Below are 16,827 nucleotides of genomic sequence, written 5' to 3'. Positions count from 1 at the left end.
CGTTTCTCTCTGTAGATAGTGCTGCCCTCCTCACCCAGGGCCCCTGGCCACTCTACTTTATGCTGAAGCGTGTAGCCAGGGTTGGGTAGGGTTACTTTAACTGGATTACTTTCAATTACTTTTGGATTACTCCAATACCAAATATGCTAATAAACGACAAAAGAAACTAAATATGAATAAAATTACTAAATTTTGTGCAGGCTTGGGGAGTAACGGAATACATGAAACGGCAAAAATGATGTTGGCAAACTGTTTGGATTTATTTTCATTTTGTTTCTGTCACATTTTATGTTAGTTTTGCCGGACATCAAAGAGATCAAAGCCAGGAGAGAAAGCTTACCACGTGTTGTGAGTCATTATTTTATTCATATTTAGTTTCTTTTGTCTTTTATCAGCATATTTGGTATTGGAGTAATCCAAAAGTATTGAAAGTAATCCAGTTAAAGTAACCCTACCCAACCCTGCGTGTAGCTGACAGGCACAATATTAGCACCTCCGTACCTGGCATCCTGCCTTTCAGGCAGAGGAGAGGGCCCTCCCCTACCAGAAGCAAAAAATTACGAAGGTAAAAAGGTAGAGTTTTCTTTTCCCCGACTATAGAAAAAGACAATGCATGTTGTAATTTGTATGGTGAAGTAGCCTGCTACTATAGCACAATTTTACATAAACACATGAAAAAAGCTCACCCAGCAGAGAAAAATGAGCTGCAACCATAATGTAAACATGTTACTGTTCCTGAACAAAAACCTGTAAATCAATTGTTACCTTAGTTATCGAGCGAATGAGAGACAATTGACACGATTGCAGTACTGACTGAAAATACTATGCAACGTAATGTATTTCAGTTCTCTAGATCAGTGTTTCTCAAAATATTTTAATTTTATTTATTTTTTTAATCCTTATATTTAGAAATTGTATTAAAAAATGAAACCTTTTAGTGCCTTTGTGGTGTCTTTGACGGGGGATAAGTTCAATTATTCAATGATCGTGACATTTCCAAGCAAAAAGTTTTGGATCAGTATCGACCGATACCACAATCTATTTACCTGGAATGGATTGATGCCAAAATAACCAGTATCGCTCACCCCTTGTCCCCATGTCTTTCGCTGGACTTGATGCCTCGCTCTCCTTTTAGTTCCCGTTCCACTTGCTGTTTACTGATAATTAGCAACTAATCCAGATGCTCATTTCATGCAGATTGAGACACAGATATGCACATAAATCTGATGAGCGTCGGTGTTTAGAATTTGGGCCTGCCCAGGGGGAGGGGGATTAACACACCAAATTAAATTATAATGTCTGATGATGGTGGCAAAATGAATATTTTTGTGTGGTGGAGATGCAACTGTCCCAAATAAGAGGGGAACCAACACCCATGTTTTTAAAATACTAACATAGTTTGTTCATTTTTCCCCTACAGCAAATTTAGTCCTGTAGCCATATATGCATAGGACATTTCAAAAGAAAGCTAAAGCAAAAGAAACCAATTATTGATCTTCAAGGACATTGTACAATATTTTTTTTGTTGTGGTAAAAAAAATCTTCTTTCATTACCACAAAAACAAATTTGATTTCAATAATGAGCAGAAATACATGAACTCTCATACAAACATAAATATTTTAACATGCATGTTGGTCAAGACATTTGTATTTTACATAAAATGAGGGTCACCTAAAGTTGTTTTCTATCTTGCTGCTACACAAAAAAAGTAAATAAAAAAATTGCAAAGAAGGTGAAAAATCGTGCGGTTGGGTCACTTGGACTCTCTGTAGTTTTTATTGTATTGTATGCTTTGTAGCACTCGTTTTCGGTTGCACAAAAAAATCTTTGGTCAATTATTACGCAATGTCCTATTAACAATTTTCTGTGTGATGATTATCCATGAAATTAATTACTACCCTTAAAAGTGGGGTGCATCATTCAAGGTGTCTTTCAAAATTTGAAAGTAAAATATTTTTTCTTTTAAGTATGTGTTAACAATGCCCAGCCTGGTTTAAAAAAGCCTTTATAAAAAAACTTTACCTCACCTATATGCTTTTATCTTACTTTTACCACTGCTACTCCGGGACTCACAACACATTAGGAAGCAGGAAAGGGGGTAAGAGACGTGCAGAGTGATTTCATGCTCATCACCATTTTTTTGTTAGAGTAGCCTGAACATGGTAAAAGTAAGACAATACCAAATGCCAAACCACACTCCCCAAAAGATGAAAAAAGAAGAGTTTATCAATATTTCAGGTTTGAGCTCACAGAGGCTGCAATCATAGGTTTTAGCCAGGATATGGCAGTAGAATCAAAATTTCAAGTTCCAGACACCGCTTTATACTGCTCCAATACCTTTATTTGTTCCTTCAGCATGCAGTCGGAGCAGCATCTTGACCGTGATGCACAAAGAAAGTTTACAAAGGGTAGGACTTTCACAAAAGTTTTTTGTTTTTTTTCCGAGAGGCAACCATGCGGCCAATTTGGGATTCATGAACCCAATGAAATCACTTGAGCGGCCGCAACGGAATAATCTCATTTTGTACTGATACGACACAGCCAGTGCGTTGTCTGGTCAATGGCGTTGAACCCAAAAACGTGGTCTTGAGCATCGAGAGAAAAAAAAAAACAAAGCCCCGGGTTAAGCTTACGCTGAGCATTCATGTCGTCCGATTTCTTCTGGCTCCAACTGCCGCCGTTGCCGCTAATGCGGTCTTCCGTCTCCCAGTGTTTTGGACCGAGCGATATCCTTCTCGCCAAATTTGGTCGACCGCTAATTTCATCGCCCGGAGGCAAATCTGTACTCGTAAGCCAAAAGCATTTGAATGATCGCAAACACGCCGCAGCGGAGCATACGGCGGAAGCAATTCGCTTCCGTTATTCTTTGCGACTGGGTGGACCAATTGCATGCATCCTCATCAGGTATCAATCCGACAGGCTTTTACTTTGCCTCCCAGTCAGCTGCAGAATCATAAAAATTGGCTACTGGTCCATAGATCACAAGCGTTATGTCCCAAATATACTTTTTAAAAAATTGATTGAAATGTGGATAAGAACTTATTAGTATTTGAGTCTACTGACTCAAAGCTGAGCGTTCAAAGTACACATGGTAGCAGCATTTAAATGTGATGCTGCTCAGGAATAAAATAAGGTGCCGCTGGAACTAGAAACAGCCCAGAGTGCTATTTTCTTTTTTCAAATAGTTTAGAATCCATTTATGTGTTATCAATGTCTTTAGATTCAAATTTGTTTTCCCAAACCATCTTTTAGTAATTTTAAAGATCTGCTTTGTCTTTTTTTTTTTTTACGTTTCACAGGTCCCATATCGGGCAGCACGGCGGCGTGGTGGTTAGCGCTTGTGCGGCACAGTTTATGTCAAGGGAACCTGTCGTGGGTTCAAATCCAGCTCCAGACTTCCTGTGCGGAGTTTGTATGTTCTCCCCGTGCTTGCGTGGGTTTCCTCCGGGCACTCCGGTTTCCTCCCACCTTCCAAAAACATGCATTTCAGGTCAATTGGCCGGTCCAAATTGTCCCTAGGTGTGAATGAGCGAATGAGTTGTCTGTCCCTGTGTGCCCTGTGATTGGCTGGCAACCAGTTCAGGGTGTCCCCTTCCCACTGCCCGGAGATGGCTGGGATGGGCTCCAGCCCCCCCGCGACCCTAATGAGGATAAGCGGTGTAGCTGATGAGATGAGATGAGGTCCCATATCGGGGCACTACTTCCTGTGGTGTGTCTTGGGAAATATCAGCCTGGTGGGGCCCATCCCTCTCCAGGCTGTTTTGGGGGGTTGGTGTTATATCTCACACATGCAACCCATTGTACTGGTTTTCAAGGTTGCAGGTGGCAAAACAAATCCTGATCCATTTCAGATACAGAATTTTCATCATCTAATCGCTATTGTTGTTGGTCTAATGTTTCAATTCTTCTTTCAATCAGTTTAGCTATACTGTAGTGTTTGTAAATACTTCTAGGTGTTATGCCTTTGCGAGGCATAATATGTTGTCTCGTGCAAAAACAATTTGAAAATTATGTATACCGTTAACGCTTGCATTGTAGTTGCTTAATAAAAACAAAAAAATCAAACATTTGTAGTGCCTAAGAACTTTGTGCTTTATCATAACTATAAACTAACTTTAGAAGGTACCAGTTCAATTTGTCAATGATCATGTCGTTTCCAACCAAAGTATCGGTATTGGATTGGTAACGAGCAATATAGGGATGCAAATACTTACTGGGTGTGGTTTAATACCAGATTTACCAATATTACCCACCCCTGGTATTAACACGTAAGGTTGCATTTTACATTTTAAAATCATACAGTAGAATATCTGGGTTTGATACCAGGTTATCTATTGTGGGTCAGTAGTTCAAAACATATTGTTCATTCAAGGTTTCAAATAAAGATTTGTAAACTTCTTTGAAAGTAAGGATTCAAGCAAATTACCAAGAATACTAACTCAAGGGCATGGTAAATGTTAGCGCAATCTTGAGCCGTGAGGATGGCACTGACATTGATTGTCAGGGACATGAGCGTAGCGCTGTGTGATTTTACAGCCTACGCTAAGTGGTGTGGAGGCCGCAGGGATTGTCTACGGGCATCCATAAGGGCCCGGTTCTGTACCCACTCGCTGGCCTGATTCGGTTCGGTGAGAAGGGGAAATGGATCACATAAAACGTGAAACCGGCCGGAAGCACACATTGCAGTCTTGGATGAAGATGAAGGAGCTGATGTTTGAAGAAATTAGCGGGGAGGAGAATAATAGATGATCATAGGTTCACTATTTTGCCTTCGGGTTTTTTTCTTGTGGTTGACCGGATGGTTGCAGTGCCGGAGATTGGCCGAGATGCAAATCGGCGTTCTCGTGGTGCTTTCTCGAGCTCCCGTTGTGCCGATGGGCCTCTTCCAGTGCAATTATTACGCTGCACATCTGCTCGTCTGAAGGAACTGTGTCAAAGGGTTTGCAACACACAGGGATGGAGCCACTGCCTGTTTGGACACATGTGCTGGCCCACACTCAATGATTCAGGAGGCCACCAAAGAAAAGGGCTTTAATCAAAAACTTTGTTTTTTTGTGTTCAGAATTGGGTTTGAAATGTATGTGTCATAATAGACCTTGTGTTTTGAATAAGTGTTTGGGACAAGTTTTTTCTAGGTTAACTCTTTTAAATTAAGCGTTTAAGACCATAATTACAAATGTTCTGAGTTGCGTTTTTTATCAGTCATGGGCGGCATTATCTCAGGAGGTAGAGCGTTCGTTTTCGGATCAAGAGGTCGCAGGTTCGAGTCCTCGCTCCTCTGTGTTATATTTCGAAGTATCCTTGGACAATACACTGAATCCCTAATGCCCCTGATAGCAGGTAGTTGCCTTGCATGGCTGACGCTGCTATCGGTTAGTTAGTGTGTAAACGGGAAAGTGTGAAACATATTGTAAACTGTTTGGGAAGTTTTCAAGTTTGACTTGAAAAGCACTATGTAAATGCAGACCATTTACATTTTACATTTAACCCCACCCAACTTGAGAAAGTGTTAAACCAATGGAAAGATCCAAGATATTGGACGCACTCAGAATAAAAAAGTAAACGCTTTTTCCTCATTACATTTTATATGGGGACTTGACACCCTTTAAATCTGTGTTATTAAGTTGTGGGTCTAACTCTGCAAAACCAGAGTTGTGAAATTACTACATTTTTATAAAAGTACTAGAAGTGTTTTCTTGTTGATTTTCTTCACAATAACAAAGTCCTTGACCGATATTGTTCAGACTCACAATGATTCTGGGTAGGACATTTATATAAGGTATAAGCCCAGTGTATTACTTTAAAAATCTGCAAAACTTTGGCTGAGCGACAACACTATCGGAAATATTATTTTTGCTATCTACTGTATCAAGAAATCAATCATGCAACTGTTGTTTCATACTGAGGTATAAACATTTGCATATGTCTATTCTAACGATGAATACAACTATCCGACAAAAAATTCTGCTACTCCATTGACCCAGCATTGTAATATTACAACGCTCTTAATCAGAAGATCAATGTTTGTGACTTGAAGGAGAAAAGTAAGGTTAGGTTTTGAGAGCAAAGATTCAAATTCTGGGTTACGGTTTCAAAAATGTCAATCTTTCAAGTTTAGGGTTTGCATTAGTCACCCGACCTCCACCAAGAAAAGGAAATGTTTGACCAAAAGTGCTTTCAATTGAAGATTAAAGCTCAAAAACACAGTCTCAATTAAAAATTTAGGCTCCACTTACTCCCAAAAATATTTCAATTTCAAAACTGTTGCATTTTGGTGTGGGTCTTGATAGCCAGCATATCTTAAAATTCAGAAGCTTCGGCTATGTGCCCTAAACGGTTGAATCGGGGTTAGTTTTTTTTTTTTAATTATTGTTTTGCACTAGAATAAGGTTTTGATGAGGTCAAACTTTTAGAATTAAGGTTTCCAACCAAGTTTTAAACAGATATGCAAAGTCACGGATGACAATTCAGGGTTTTAAAACATCAATGCACCTTTAAGATCTTACAAGTACTTCCATCCATCCATCGATTATCCACAGTAGGTTCGCGGGGTGCTGGAGCCCATCCCAGCTATCTTCGGGCAGTGGGCAAGGGACACCCTGAACTGGTTGCCAGCCAGTCGCAGGGCACACAGGGACAGACAATTCACTCGCTCATTCACACTTTGGGACAATTTGAACTAGGCAATAAACCTGACATGCATGGTTTTGGAATGTGGGAGGAAACTGGAGTGCCCGGAGGAAACCCACGCAATACAGGGAGAACATGCAAACTCCACACAGGAAGGTTTGATCTCATGACCTCAAAACTGTGCCGCACACCCGCTAACCACTGTTCCACCGTGCTGCCCTACATGTACGTCTTCAAACTTTATTCAAAGACAGAAGTATGAACTTGAATGCCTGAATGTCCTTATGTGTTTTGTGTTTGGCTGGCCATCATTCAAGGGTATCGTTTTTTCAATTCTGCGCCATTTTTCTGTTCTGTGTGCTGCCACGGTAAGACAGTTTGTTGATTTAAGAGGTGTGTATCAGCATCAATCAGAGCTAATGTGTCATTATCTTTGCTAAGGTGTCATTTACTGCAAAGTTGCCCGTGAAGAGGCGTCGGCGGTACACTGTTTATCCTACCAACCTCATAACTGTAATATCAAAGTGAGTCACAGCCTCATGCGCTTCAGGCGTTGTACTTTCATCTTATAAACAGACCTAAAGTCAATTACAACCTGAAGTCTTAGAAATCACACTTATAGTTTACTTTTTTCCTCTCCTAATACTCTGGTAAGCCTTGACTACAACAGCCTTGTCTTCCTGCTTGTTCTTATTTAGGCCATAACTTTTCCCTTAATCTACTGCTATGTGGGATTTTGGGATTTCCTCAATTGCTTTTGAGACATTAACAAATGTAAATGACCCCGGTGCTTAGTCATTATGTTCTTTATTCACTCAGGGTAAAATGTGTGTGGTGTTTTGGATGCTTCTCCTACTCCTCCACTGGGCGTCTCCGGCCGCATCCCAGAAGCCTCCAGGGCTCAGCGTGGGCGTGGTGATGGGCCAGACAAGACTGATCCCAGACCAGGAACTGCGGCCCCCACGGAGTCCTGATGATCCCCTGGAAGTATCAGTGGTTCCCCTAAGGATCAACCAGACTGACCCCAAGTCTGTGATCACACAGGTGAGAGTAGAATACAAAACAAATAAAAGAGAAGCTGGTTCAAAAGTAACTGTTTATTGTGACTCACTTACTGAGTTATGTGGCACAAACAACTGCCACACTAAAAAAAAAAGGGTGTTCATGTAGAAAGCAATCCCATATCGTACCTGTCAACTTATTCGGTTTCCCATTATTGTATACTTTTTGATCACTTACATTGTCTACACTGTATAACATTTTTTTTGGTATGGAACTTTGTGTTAGACCGATTTTGTCCCATTCATTTTGGCACCAATCTGGAACATCTTCCTTGCTGCTAGCAGACTATAAGTCATTGTAGATTCGTATTTCTGTCCTGGTATTCTACAGAATCTGTTTTGCTGTAAATAAAGGTTTTTGCGTTGTGTTTGTAAGGTTTGTCGCTGCTTAAAAAAAGGTAATTGCAATTACTAAAAATAGTAGCAATTAGCTCAGGATAACAGGTATACAATCACCAAAACACCACAGAAAACGGTCACTGTTTAAAACAACCCTCCCAAAAAAAAAAGTTAATTTTGTTTGAAACCCTATGGCATTGTTTTAATTCGATGTAACAACTACTATACAATTTCTATCACTATAATATTGAACAATCTAACTAGGAGGTTGAAAAGTTGTGTCATAATGTTTAATACAACACAAAAAAGTTATGTAATTTTGAATGAACTGCCGCACCATCGGCCACCCCCCCAAAAAATGGTGTTGCGAAGGTCCAGGGTTCAAGTCCAGCTACAGCGGCCTTTCCATGCCTGCGTGGCACCAAAAAAATCCATGCGTGTCAGTGTAATTGGCCAGTCCAAATTGTCCCTAGGAGTGAATGAGCGAGTGAGTTGTCTGTCTCTATGTGCCCTACGACTGGCTGGCAACCAGTTCAGAGTGTCCCCTGCCTACTGCCCGAAGGTGGCTGGGATGGGCTCCAGCACCCCGCAATCCTAGTGAGGATAAGCGTAGAAGATGGTCGGATGCATTGTGATCCTCATCTACTCCCCCAAAAAAAAACAAATTAAAAACTTTTCAATGCACGTAACTCGTTTTTACCCAAAAAAGACAAAAAGGCAGATCCAAATTACAAAATTTCCATACTTTTTATTGCAAGTATTTTTAGAGAGGGTGATTTCGCATATACAAAGTATATTCAGTGTAATTTTTAGACTTGTAGTGAATCCAATCCCACAAATAACTTCTCTGTGATTTTATTGTCTCATTACTGCCAGGTTGTATTTTGTTTTAAAGGTCAGTTTTACAATCTGTCTCATCTTGGATTCACAAACAACTTACCTGATTTCAAAAACCCCTACAAGCGCAAGTCCTATTTCTGTTTTTTCCAATGCGATGTTTTATTCTATCCTTGTTTCTTGTCAGTAAGACAACAGAATAGCACTTTATGCTTTAAAAAATGTGATTCAATCATAAAAAACAATATTGTGAGCGGTTACCTCAAATGGGGTTTCTAATTTCCAAGGTATGCGAGCTGCTGTCTCGCTCCCGCCTCCACGGCATTGTTTTTGCCGACGGCACTGACCAGGAGGCCATCGCTCAAATTCTCGACTTCCTCTCCGTCCAGACTCAACTTCCTGTGTTGGGCGTGCATGGCGGCTCCTCCATGATCATGGCCGATAAGGTGAGCGAAGGACGTGGCTGCCTGATGACAAATAACGTTGGAAAAGGGGACGATACTTTGTTGTAGGCTTACTGTTTAATTGTGGCACTTTGAAATATTAGCACTACAGAGCTGGACAAGTATGTGGCAGTGTTTGACAATTTTGATGGCGTTTTGGTGGAATATGGTAAAATGAGCTAAAACGGCCAAAACTAAGGTTCAAGAGTTGTGTTTGAAAGGCCCCGGTGTTTCAAAATGATAAATTTGCGGTGCGTGGTATAACTGATGTTTTATGGTATTTGTGCAATGGTTGATCAGTCAAAAAATATCGCTGATCCCAATCACAAAACATTGGACGAAACTGGTACAAAACCCAGGTTGCGCAGTGAGAGCGCTGAATCTTAAATACTAGACCACCATTGATATGACATATGAAATTAATTTTTTTTCACCTTATTACACTATTTTTATTCATGGTACCAAAGAAGATTGTTAGAGGATAGTGAAAACAGAGGGTCGGAAGATATAAGTAAATTTCAAATAAGCACGACACGGAAAACAACTCTTTGGTGTATCTGATGATGAAACAGACTTGGAATTACAATAAATAAATATGTTGTAAATTTCATGTTGCTATTACGTTCTAGTTTACTTTGTCAATTATTTTAATCATGGCCGCCACATTCAACAACATTTGTCACTAATACATTTAAAAAAAACACTTGGATATCTATGTGTTTAGCTGTATTTTCTGATTTAGTTTTTGTGTTGGTGGAATACATACAGCAAAATAATTGTTTTGTGGGGTTGAATTGTTGAGTTGTTTAAAAAAAACAGCTGTTTTGTGGCTTGGATTTTTATGGGGTATATCTGCATAAGCATAATAACCAAATGTTATGTTATATAGTGCAACTTTCCCCGAATAAAGGGTAATAGCAGTGTCTGAAATAATGTCTGCCTGGCCGCCTGGGGTGTGCATCTTTTACGTCGGGCGTACAACTTACACAACATCTCTGTTCGGGTGGCCAACAACTTTTTCAAGAAAGACAAAAAAAACAAATCTTTCTTTTTTAATTCTTTTCTTTTTTTCAAATGAAACGTTTGCTTTATTCTGATTTTGAAATCTTCATTCGGTTTGGAAATTTCGGTTTGTTTGGCAATTTGCATACTCGGGAGCCAATCAGGCATTTCGTGCATCCGGATTTTCCCGAGCGTTATGAAGTGGTGCATTTGCATATTATTTTCCAAAGTAGACGCACAGAGAACACAAGAAACTAGATAAGTGGTTAGGAATCAAGCCAAAACCTCTGCTCCAGAAGAAATATATATATATATATATATATATAGTGGTTAGCGCGGGTGCGGCACAGTTCTAAGGTCTTGGGGACCCCTTGTGTGGGTTCAAATCCAGCTACCGGACTTCCTATGCGGAGTTTGTATGTTCTCCCCGTGCTTGCGTGGGTTTCCTCTGGGCACTCCGGTTTCCTCCCACATTCCAAAGACATGCATTTCAGGTGGATTGGCCGGTCCAAATTGTCCCTAGGTGTGAATGAGCGAGCGAGTCGTCCGTCCCTGTGTGCCCTGCGATTGGCTGGCCACCAGTTCAGGGTGTCCCCTGCCCACTGCCTGATGATTGCTGGGATGGGCTCCAGCACCCCTGCGACCCTACTGAGGATAAGCGGTGCAGCTGATGAGATGGGATATATATATATATATATATATATATATATATATATATATATATATATATATGTATACCTGCCCTTTGAATGGTTTTGCTGGTTTTGTTACAATCGTATTTGGTTAGCAATTAGAGGACACTGTAAATTATGATGTGCACTTAATAAGTAGCCAAATAACCCAGCAACGCACCATGTAGTATACAAAAGCAGAGTTACTAAATTTTATTAATAACATGGTACAGTACTTGTAACGGAGAATATAATTACATTTCATTCCGTAGGTTGACTGTGTGACGGTCAGCGGCTTCTAAACGCCCTGTCAGGTAAATAATGATGGGGAAGATGAATAAATTGTGCGAAACGACGACAACGTCGTGCCATTTAACAAGCTATTGAACACCACCAATATCTTCCTCCAAACCTGCAATGAAACGACAGAGATTGGCCGCCCACCAGACAGGCAGTAAATCACTGGCGGAGAATTGCTGGCTCGATGAGCTTCAACTGGATGTCGATGGTGGACTGCAAGAGATAATGTTCCTTGTCACTGCTCTCAAAGCCTAATTAGTGCTGTTCACCTTTCAGCAGAAGAAAACACCTACCATCGTTTGTCTTGAAAACAAGCATCCGCTACAGTAGCTCCATTGCTGCATTCTTTAAATGCTCTTTTCTTTTTAGTGCAAAGAGCTTCACGTACGATGACGGACTGCATTGACAAGCAGGGCTAATCATTACAGAGTAGGATGAACTAATAATAATTGGCATCAATTGGGAAAAAATCCCAAACATACTTACTACTGACACTGTGTAGTGCATCCTTAGGGCTTCATCGTTGAAATATTTATTTATTCATTCATTCATTCATTTATTTTTCGAACCGCTTATGCTCATCTGCAGAGCATATAAACCCTGCATTTGGCTCTTTTGGGTAATGGAGCACTTCCAAGCTGACATCGGGCAGTGGACACCCCAGATTGGGGAACTCAGACATTGTATTTACTTGGGAGCTGCCGGAATTAGGGTCTGGTTGGGATTGGGCCATACGGGGTTTTGTACAAGAGAAGCCCTGAATAAAAATATTCCTCTGTTCTCAAATATTCTTAACAATTTATACACAAAACCTTAAAATGAACACATTAAAATATAATATCATATTGAACCAGTTAGTTATTATTTAATTTCTGACTTAGTGGACTCAAACTCTTGAGTCGTAAATTTGAGACCTTTGCCCCAGCCAACCACAAGGCAAAAGTTGAAATATTTTCGTTTTTTAAATTTCTTAAAAAAAAGTAAAAAAGAAATAGAAGTGTATATAAAACATACTACATTAATGTTCCGAGTATACATATGCCCGTTTAAGAAAAAATAAATTATGGTCAGTTCACAATTAAGGAGCTACAAATTAATTGGTATCTTTGACTACTCATTAGTTTTTTATCATATCCATCTGAAAATATGTGATATTGAACTTCCCTAATTTAATTGAAACCAAACATACTACTGGTGTCAGCTCACATTATTCAGGCGCCAATAAAACATGTCAGCTTTGAAAAAATCTGTAGTCTTACATTATGAATTGTCAGTCAGGAATGCTGCATGTCGAGTGCTTAATTTCATGGAAATTTGGTCGTGAAGTAAATTGACTGACCTACTACATTAAAATCATGTGTAATTCATCATGCTTCCCATTTGAATACCTCACTTACACAAAGGCAATTAGATTGTAATACTTTAAATGTTGCTATGGAGAGTATAATCTCAGTGTGAGGCTCCTTAATCCGCCAGGCGGAAGCCAAAGAAACCCCAGGCAGGCTGTTTTAGTTCACATTAAAAAAAAAAAAATCGGACTTCATTGCTCTGCGCTGATGACATTGGAACAGAGCGTGCGCGTGCAAACCGCAAAGACAGAAATTGTCACATTCAAACGTTCAGTCATGTCAAAAATGAAGAGCGGAAGGTGGGAAACACTGCCAAGAGCATGTAGACAGCAGGGAAAGGGAGGAGAAAAACAGAATTTAGCAGTAAAATAATCAAAGTATGTACTGTAGTGTAGGTGCGTGTGGGCGGTGCGAGTGCGAAACGCTTTTAGTGTTAGGATGGAATCGTGCAGTTGAAATGTAAACTTAACTGTTGGGTCAAGTCAAAATGCCACTTGTGATTTTGGATGAGGCACTGCAAGAAACAAGAACAATTCTGGAAAACTGCATTCTGTCTGTAATTAATAGGTCAAATTTGATCAGAGATTTGTATCCAATGTGAGACCGGATTATAAAACGCATCCCTCAAAAATACTCCTTTATCATATATTTTTCACACATAAGGCACACTGGATTGTAATGAGCGTGAAACATAGAATACTGTAAGAGCTCCAATCTGTATCAGTGTATAATCTTTGGTCTCTTCATACATTTTCCATGTATATTTTTGGTATCATTGATCAGACGGGAATTGAACACGAGTAGTATCAGTGAGAGCACTGGACCACTGGTGGCACAAACTACAAATGAAGAGACATTAGAGCTGATCTCATTGTCACACTATTTTCATTGTGTCAGAAACACTGATTTGATTAGTGCACTCTGATAGGTTAAACAATATCTCTATGTCTTCACCTGTGCTCAATAATGCTGGAGTCTAATATGTTTTCGTATGTATGAGAGCTTGTATTGTATTTTGCTGGAAGACTTTCTTTTTTCTGCATTCTCTCAACTTCATTAGTGAAAAAGTGGAGAATGTTTAGCCTTTCAGAATGCACCAGACAAATCAGAGTTTCAGGAACAATGAGTAAAAGGATAATAAGATAAGATATAAAAAGAAAATAGACACTGTCCCTTGAACTTTCATATTAAGGCAGGCTCCTTCCTCAAACTATCATCCTGTGGGACCGAGGGCCGCAAATTTGAAACGCCTGAATAAGCCAGTCAAAATGCAGACCATGACAATAAGTGAAACAGCGAGACTGTGAAAGGTGAACTGCTTTTTAGCGAGGGATTACTGCACATAGCTATAAATTAGAAAAGTAAGTTGCAGTGTAAATGGTTGAAACTGTGCACAATAATTTATTCTTGTGCACTATAGCTTTAGTAGACCTTTACACTTTTCTGCATTCTCGTCATTCGCTGTCAGGCTAAATTGTGTGAATTAGGTCTGCTGTTGTCACGGAACGAACATGGAGAAAGGCCACGGGAGACGACGAGATTAGTTGGGAATCTTGTACTTCCATTACATGCGGGGGTCGCTTTGGGAAATGAGGAAAATGTTGCACCGCGTTCTTCTGCCGCTGCCGGTGGGGGGTTTGCGGGTCACACGGTGTGTAGCAGCGACGCGCGACGACGTGGAAATGGAAGGTTATGAATTAAACATGGCCGTCGTTTCAACTATGTCGTGAGACGACGAGCGCCCGCCCCTCCGGGAGTCTGAACCCCCGGCGTCCGAGCCATTGCCACCGCTAAGCCACCAACCCCCTCGCCATCCGGCGCGTCCTCGAAACTGTTTACGAGGGAGGTGGAGCGCCACCAACATGTGCCATGCATGGGATGTCCCACATCGGCAGGAGCCATTTGCAAAGGGTTTTAATATTTAACACCTGCTCCGGAGAAGTAGTGACGCCGTACCTTATGCATACAGACACTTGCTCTCGAGGTTTACAATGTTTTGGGCCTGTTCCCCTTCCTTATTGGGTGAGTCTTTTTGCAGAACAAAAAGCTTTTTCTCTGAGGTTGTCAAGTAAACGTTACATTAATGAGATGAACTTAACGTCTCTCTCATACTCAAATTTTTTTTGCGTGATGAATGCTGTGTGCCAAATCGGAAGAAGTGCATGACGGTAAAATTGCCTAAGCCCTTAGCATTAGCTACACTAAGGGCAAGGGACAGTACAAAAACCCACTGACATTTTTATCAAGAAATCTCACCACAGAAAATAATGTCAGACAAAAAATTCCAACCTGTACTTAAAGGTCCTCCCTCCAGCACTTTTAAAAAAATAATTATATCTCCTAGGTTACCTTTGTTAAATTTGGCCATTGAACCCAACAGAGGCACACAATTAGAATCGACAGAATTATTTGGGGAGAAAAGGTGTGTTAAATGAAAAGCGCAAGAGGAAAAGAAGAACAATAATCAAAAAATAAAGCACAGTCCGGACAACTCACGGATGGAGGAATAAAGGTGAGGAGTGGGAATTTTGGCAGGAAGGAATGTCTTGAAGTGCAATCATCTGACAAATAAAATCAATTCATACAAGGTCCCTAATGGGCTGCAGGTGTGGTGAGTCTTCAGCGCCCCCTAATGATAAGTGGCAAAATCAGCCCTTAAGGAATAAAAACATAAAACAGCGACATGATTGGCCAATAGAGACAATGATGTGAAAAGTGCATACAGTGGGACCTCGCTACTTCGTGGTTCCACTTTCGCGGGTTCAGAGCTTCGCAGGTCTAAAAAAAATAATAATAATATTAAAAAAATTCCATTTATTTATTTATTTATTTATTTATTTATTTTAAGCATTTTTGAAGGGGCGTCGCTACTTCGCGGATTTTCACTTTTCGCGGGTGGTTTTGGTCCCCATTAACCGCGATAACCGAGGGATTACTGTACTTGTCAAAACAACAAATAACAGTGTGAAATAACTGTTAAATCATTGAACAGTGTACTAAGGTTACGAACAACCTGGAATCCTCAGCAAACTTATTTGCAGCTGTCCGATAGTAAGAAACAAAAGAATTGATTTCCTTATTAGGAAGGGTTTAACTGGAAATTAAGAACTGATTTAGCTCGATAACATTTACCAAGGACAGAACACAATTTAACCCTTCCAAACCTTGTTGTAATTTTTTTTTTCTGAGGTTGCAGAAATTGCACCAATAATTTATTAGTCTGGGGGAAATTGTGTTTTGCTAACAATTTTTAATCCATTAAGACAAGGGTCTTTGAGGTGGTGCCCGCAGGCACTAGGGTACCCCCTAGGACAGTTAAGGTGCCCGTGGACCTGTTCTGAAACAACTCACCTGTGCGGGTAATGGTGATTTTATAGTAAAAAAAAATTAGGGGTTGGTCGATTGAGTTTATTTTAACGTATTTTTAATATTTAACCTGGTAATAACGTACTAACGACATGATAAGTTGTTTTAGAAATACAAATAAAAAAAAAAATCCAGTTCATAGGCAAAATAAACCTATTCAGGAAAAAATAATTATTTTAAAGCAATTAATTAAGCGAGTATTCTGAGAATTTATTTGTGTATTAAACACTTTTTATTCACCTTTTTATTAAATTTAGAGGAAATACAAATAATTACATTCCAATTTATGGGTTTTATAAAGCAAACGGGCAAATATTGTGCATTCGCTTTTTTGCTAGCTATCTGGCTACCTTTTTAGCTTTGTAGCTTGATATCTTCTACATTTTTAGCTATTACGCATAGCTTACCTTTTTTGCTCGTTATCAAGCAAAATGTTGGCCTCCCTTTTAGCTTTCAAGGCTATTTGGATGGCAGTTTACTCTTTTAGCTAGCTCCTGTTTATTTTTTTATCTGTTTACAATTCAAGCTGCCGTTTTAGCTATTTAGCAAGCCACATACAGGGCTAAATATCAGTAAGCAAGAATTACCGGTGCACTCTCACAAGTGTCAAGTCCCAATGTCACAGTAATAGGTGGTTTTATCTTTTTATAATTTCCCAAAGTATTTGATTTCATAGATATGTCTTTGGGCGGCAAGGCAATTGATTGGTTAACGTGTCTGCGCCACAGTTCTGAGGTCATGGGTTAAAATCCAGCTACTGGCCTTCCTGTGTGGAGTTTGCATGTTCCCCCCGCACTTGCGTGGGTTTTCCCCGGGCACTCCCGTTTC

General features: G+C 40.0%; 1 protein-coding gene and 1 long non-coding RNA gene across 3 annotated transcripts in view; one reads left to right on the top strand and one right to left on the bottom strand.

Moving 5' to 3' along the window:
• Window positions 1-16,827, top strand: part of grin2ab (glutamate receptor, ionotropic, N-methyl D-aspartate 2A, b) — a 200,914-nt gene that overhangs the window by 36,731 nt on the left and 147,356 nt on the right. For both annotated transcript variants that reach the window (XM_088342227.1, XM_088342228.1), the window contains exons 3-4: window positions 7,451-7,675; window positions 9,156-9,314. In XM_088342227.1, the coding sequence (XP_088198353.1) occupies window positions 7,451-7,675; window positions 9,156-9,314 (384 nt within the window). The remainder of the gene's footprint in view (window positions 1-7,450; window positions 7,676-9,155; window positions 9,315-16,827) is intronic.
• LOC148361525 (uncharacterized) lies at window positions 7,474-15,244 on the bottom strand. The gene is made up of 3 exons (XR_015851136.1): window positions 15,130-15,244; window positions 9,130-9,335; window positions 7,474-7,661 (listed from the first exon to the last, which is right to left on the bottom strand). It is a non-coding gene; the product is annotated as an uncharacterized LOC148361525 (long non-coding RNA).

Source organism: Urocampus carinirostris, chromosome 8, assembly GCF_059441175.1.
Source record: "Urocampus carinirostris isolate Australia breed hairy pipefish chromosome 8, RoL_Ucar_1.0, whole genome shotgun sequence".
Taxonomy (NCBI): domain Eukaryota; kingdom Metazoa; phylum Chordata; class Actinopteri; order Syngnathiformes; family Syngnathidae; genus Urocampus; species Urocampus carinirostris.
Note: the sequence above shows the minus strand (reverse complement) of the source record. Positions and strands in the feature narration are given on the sequence as shown.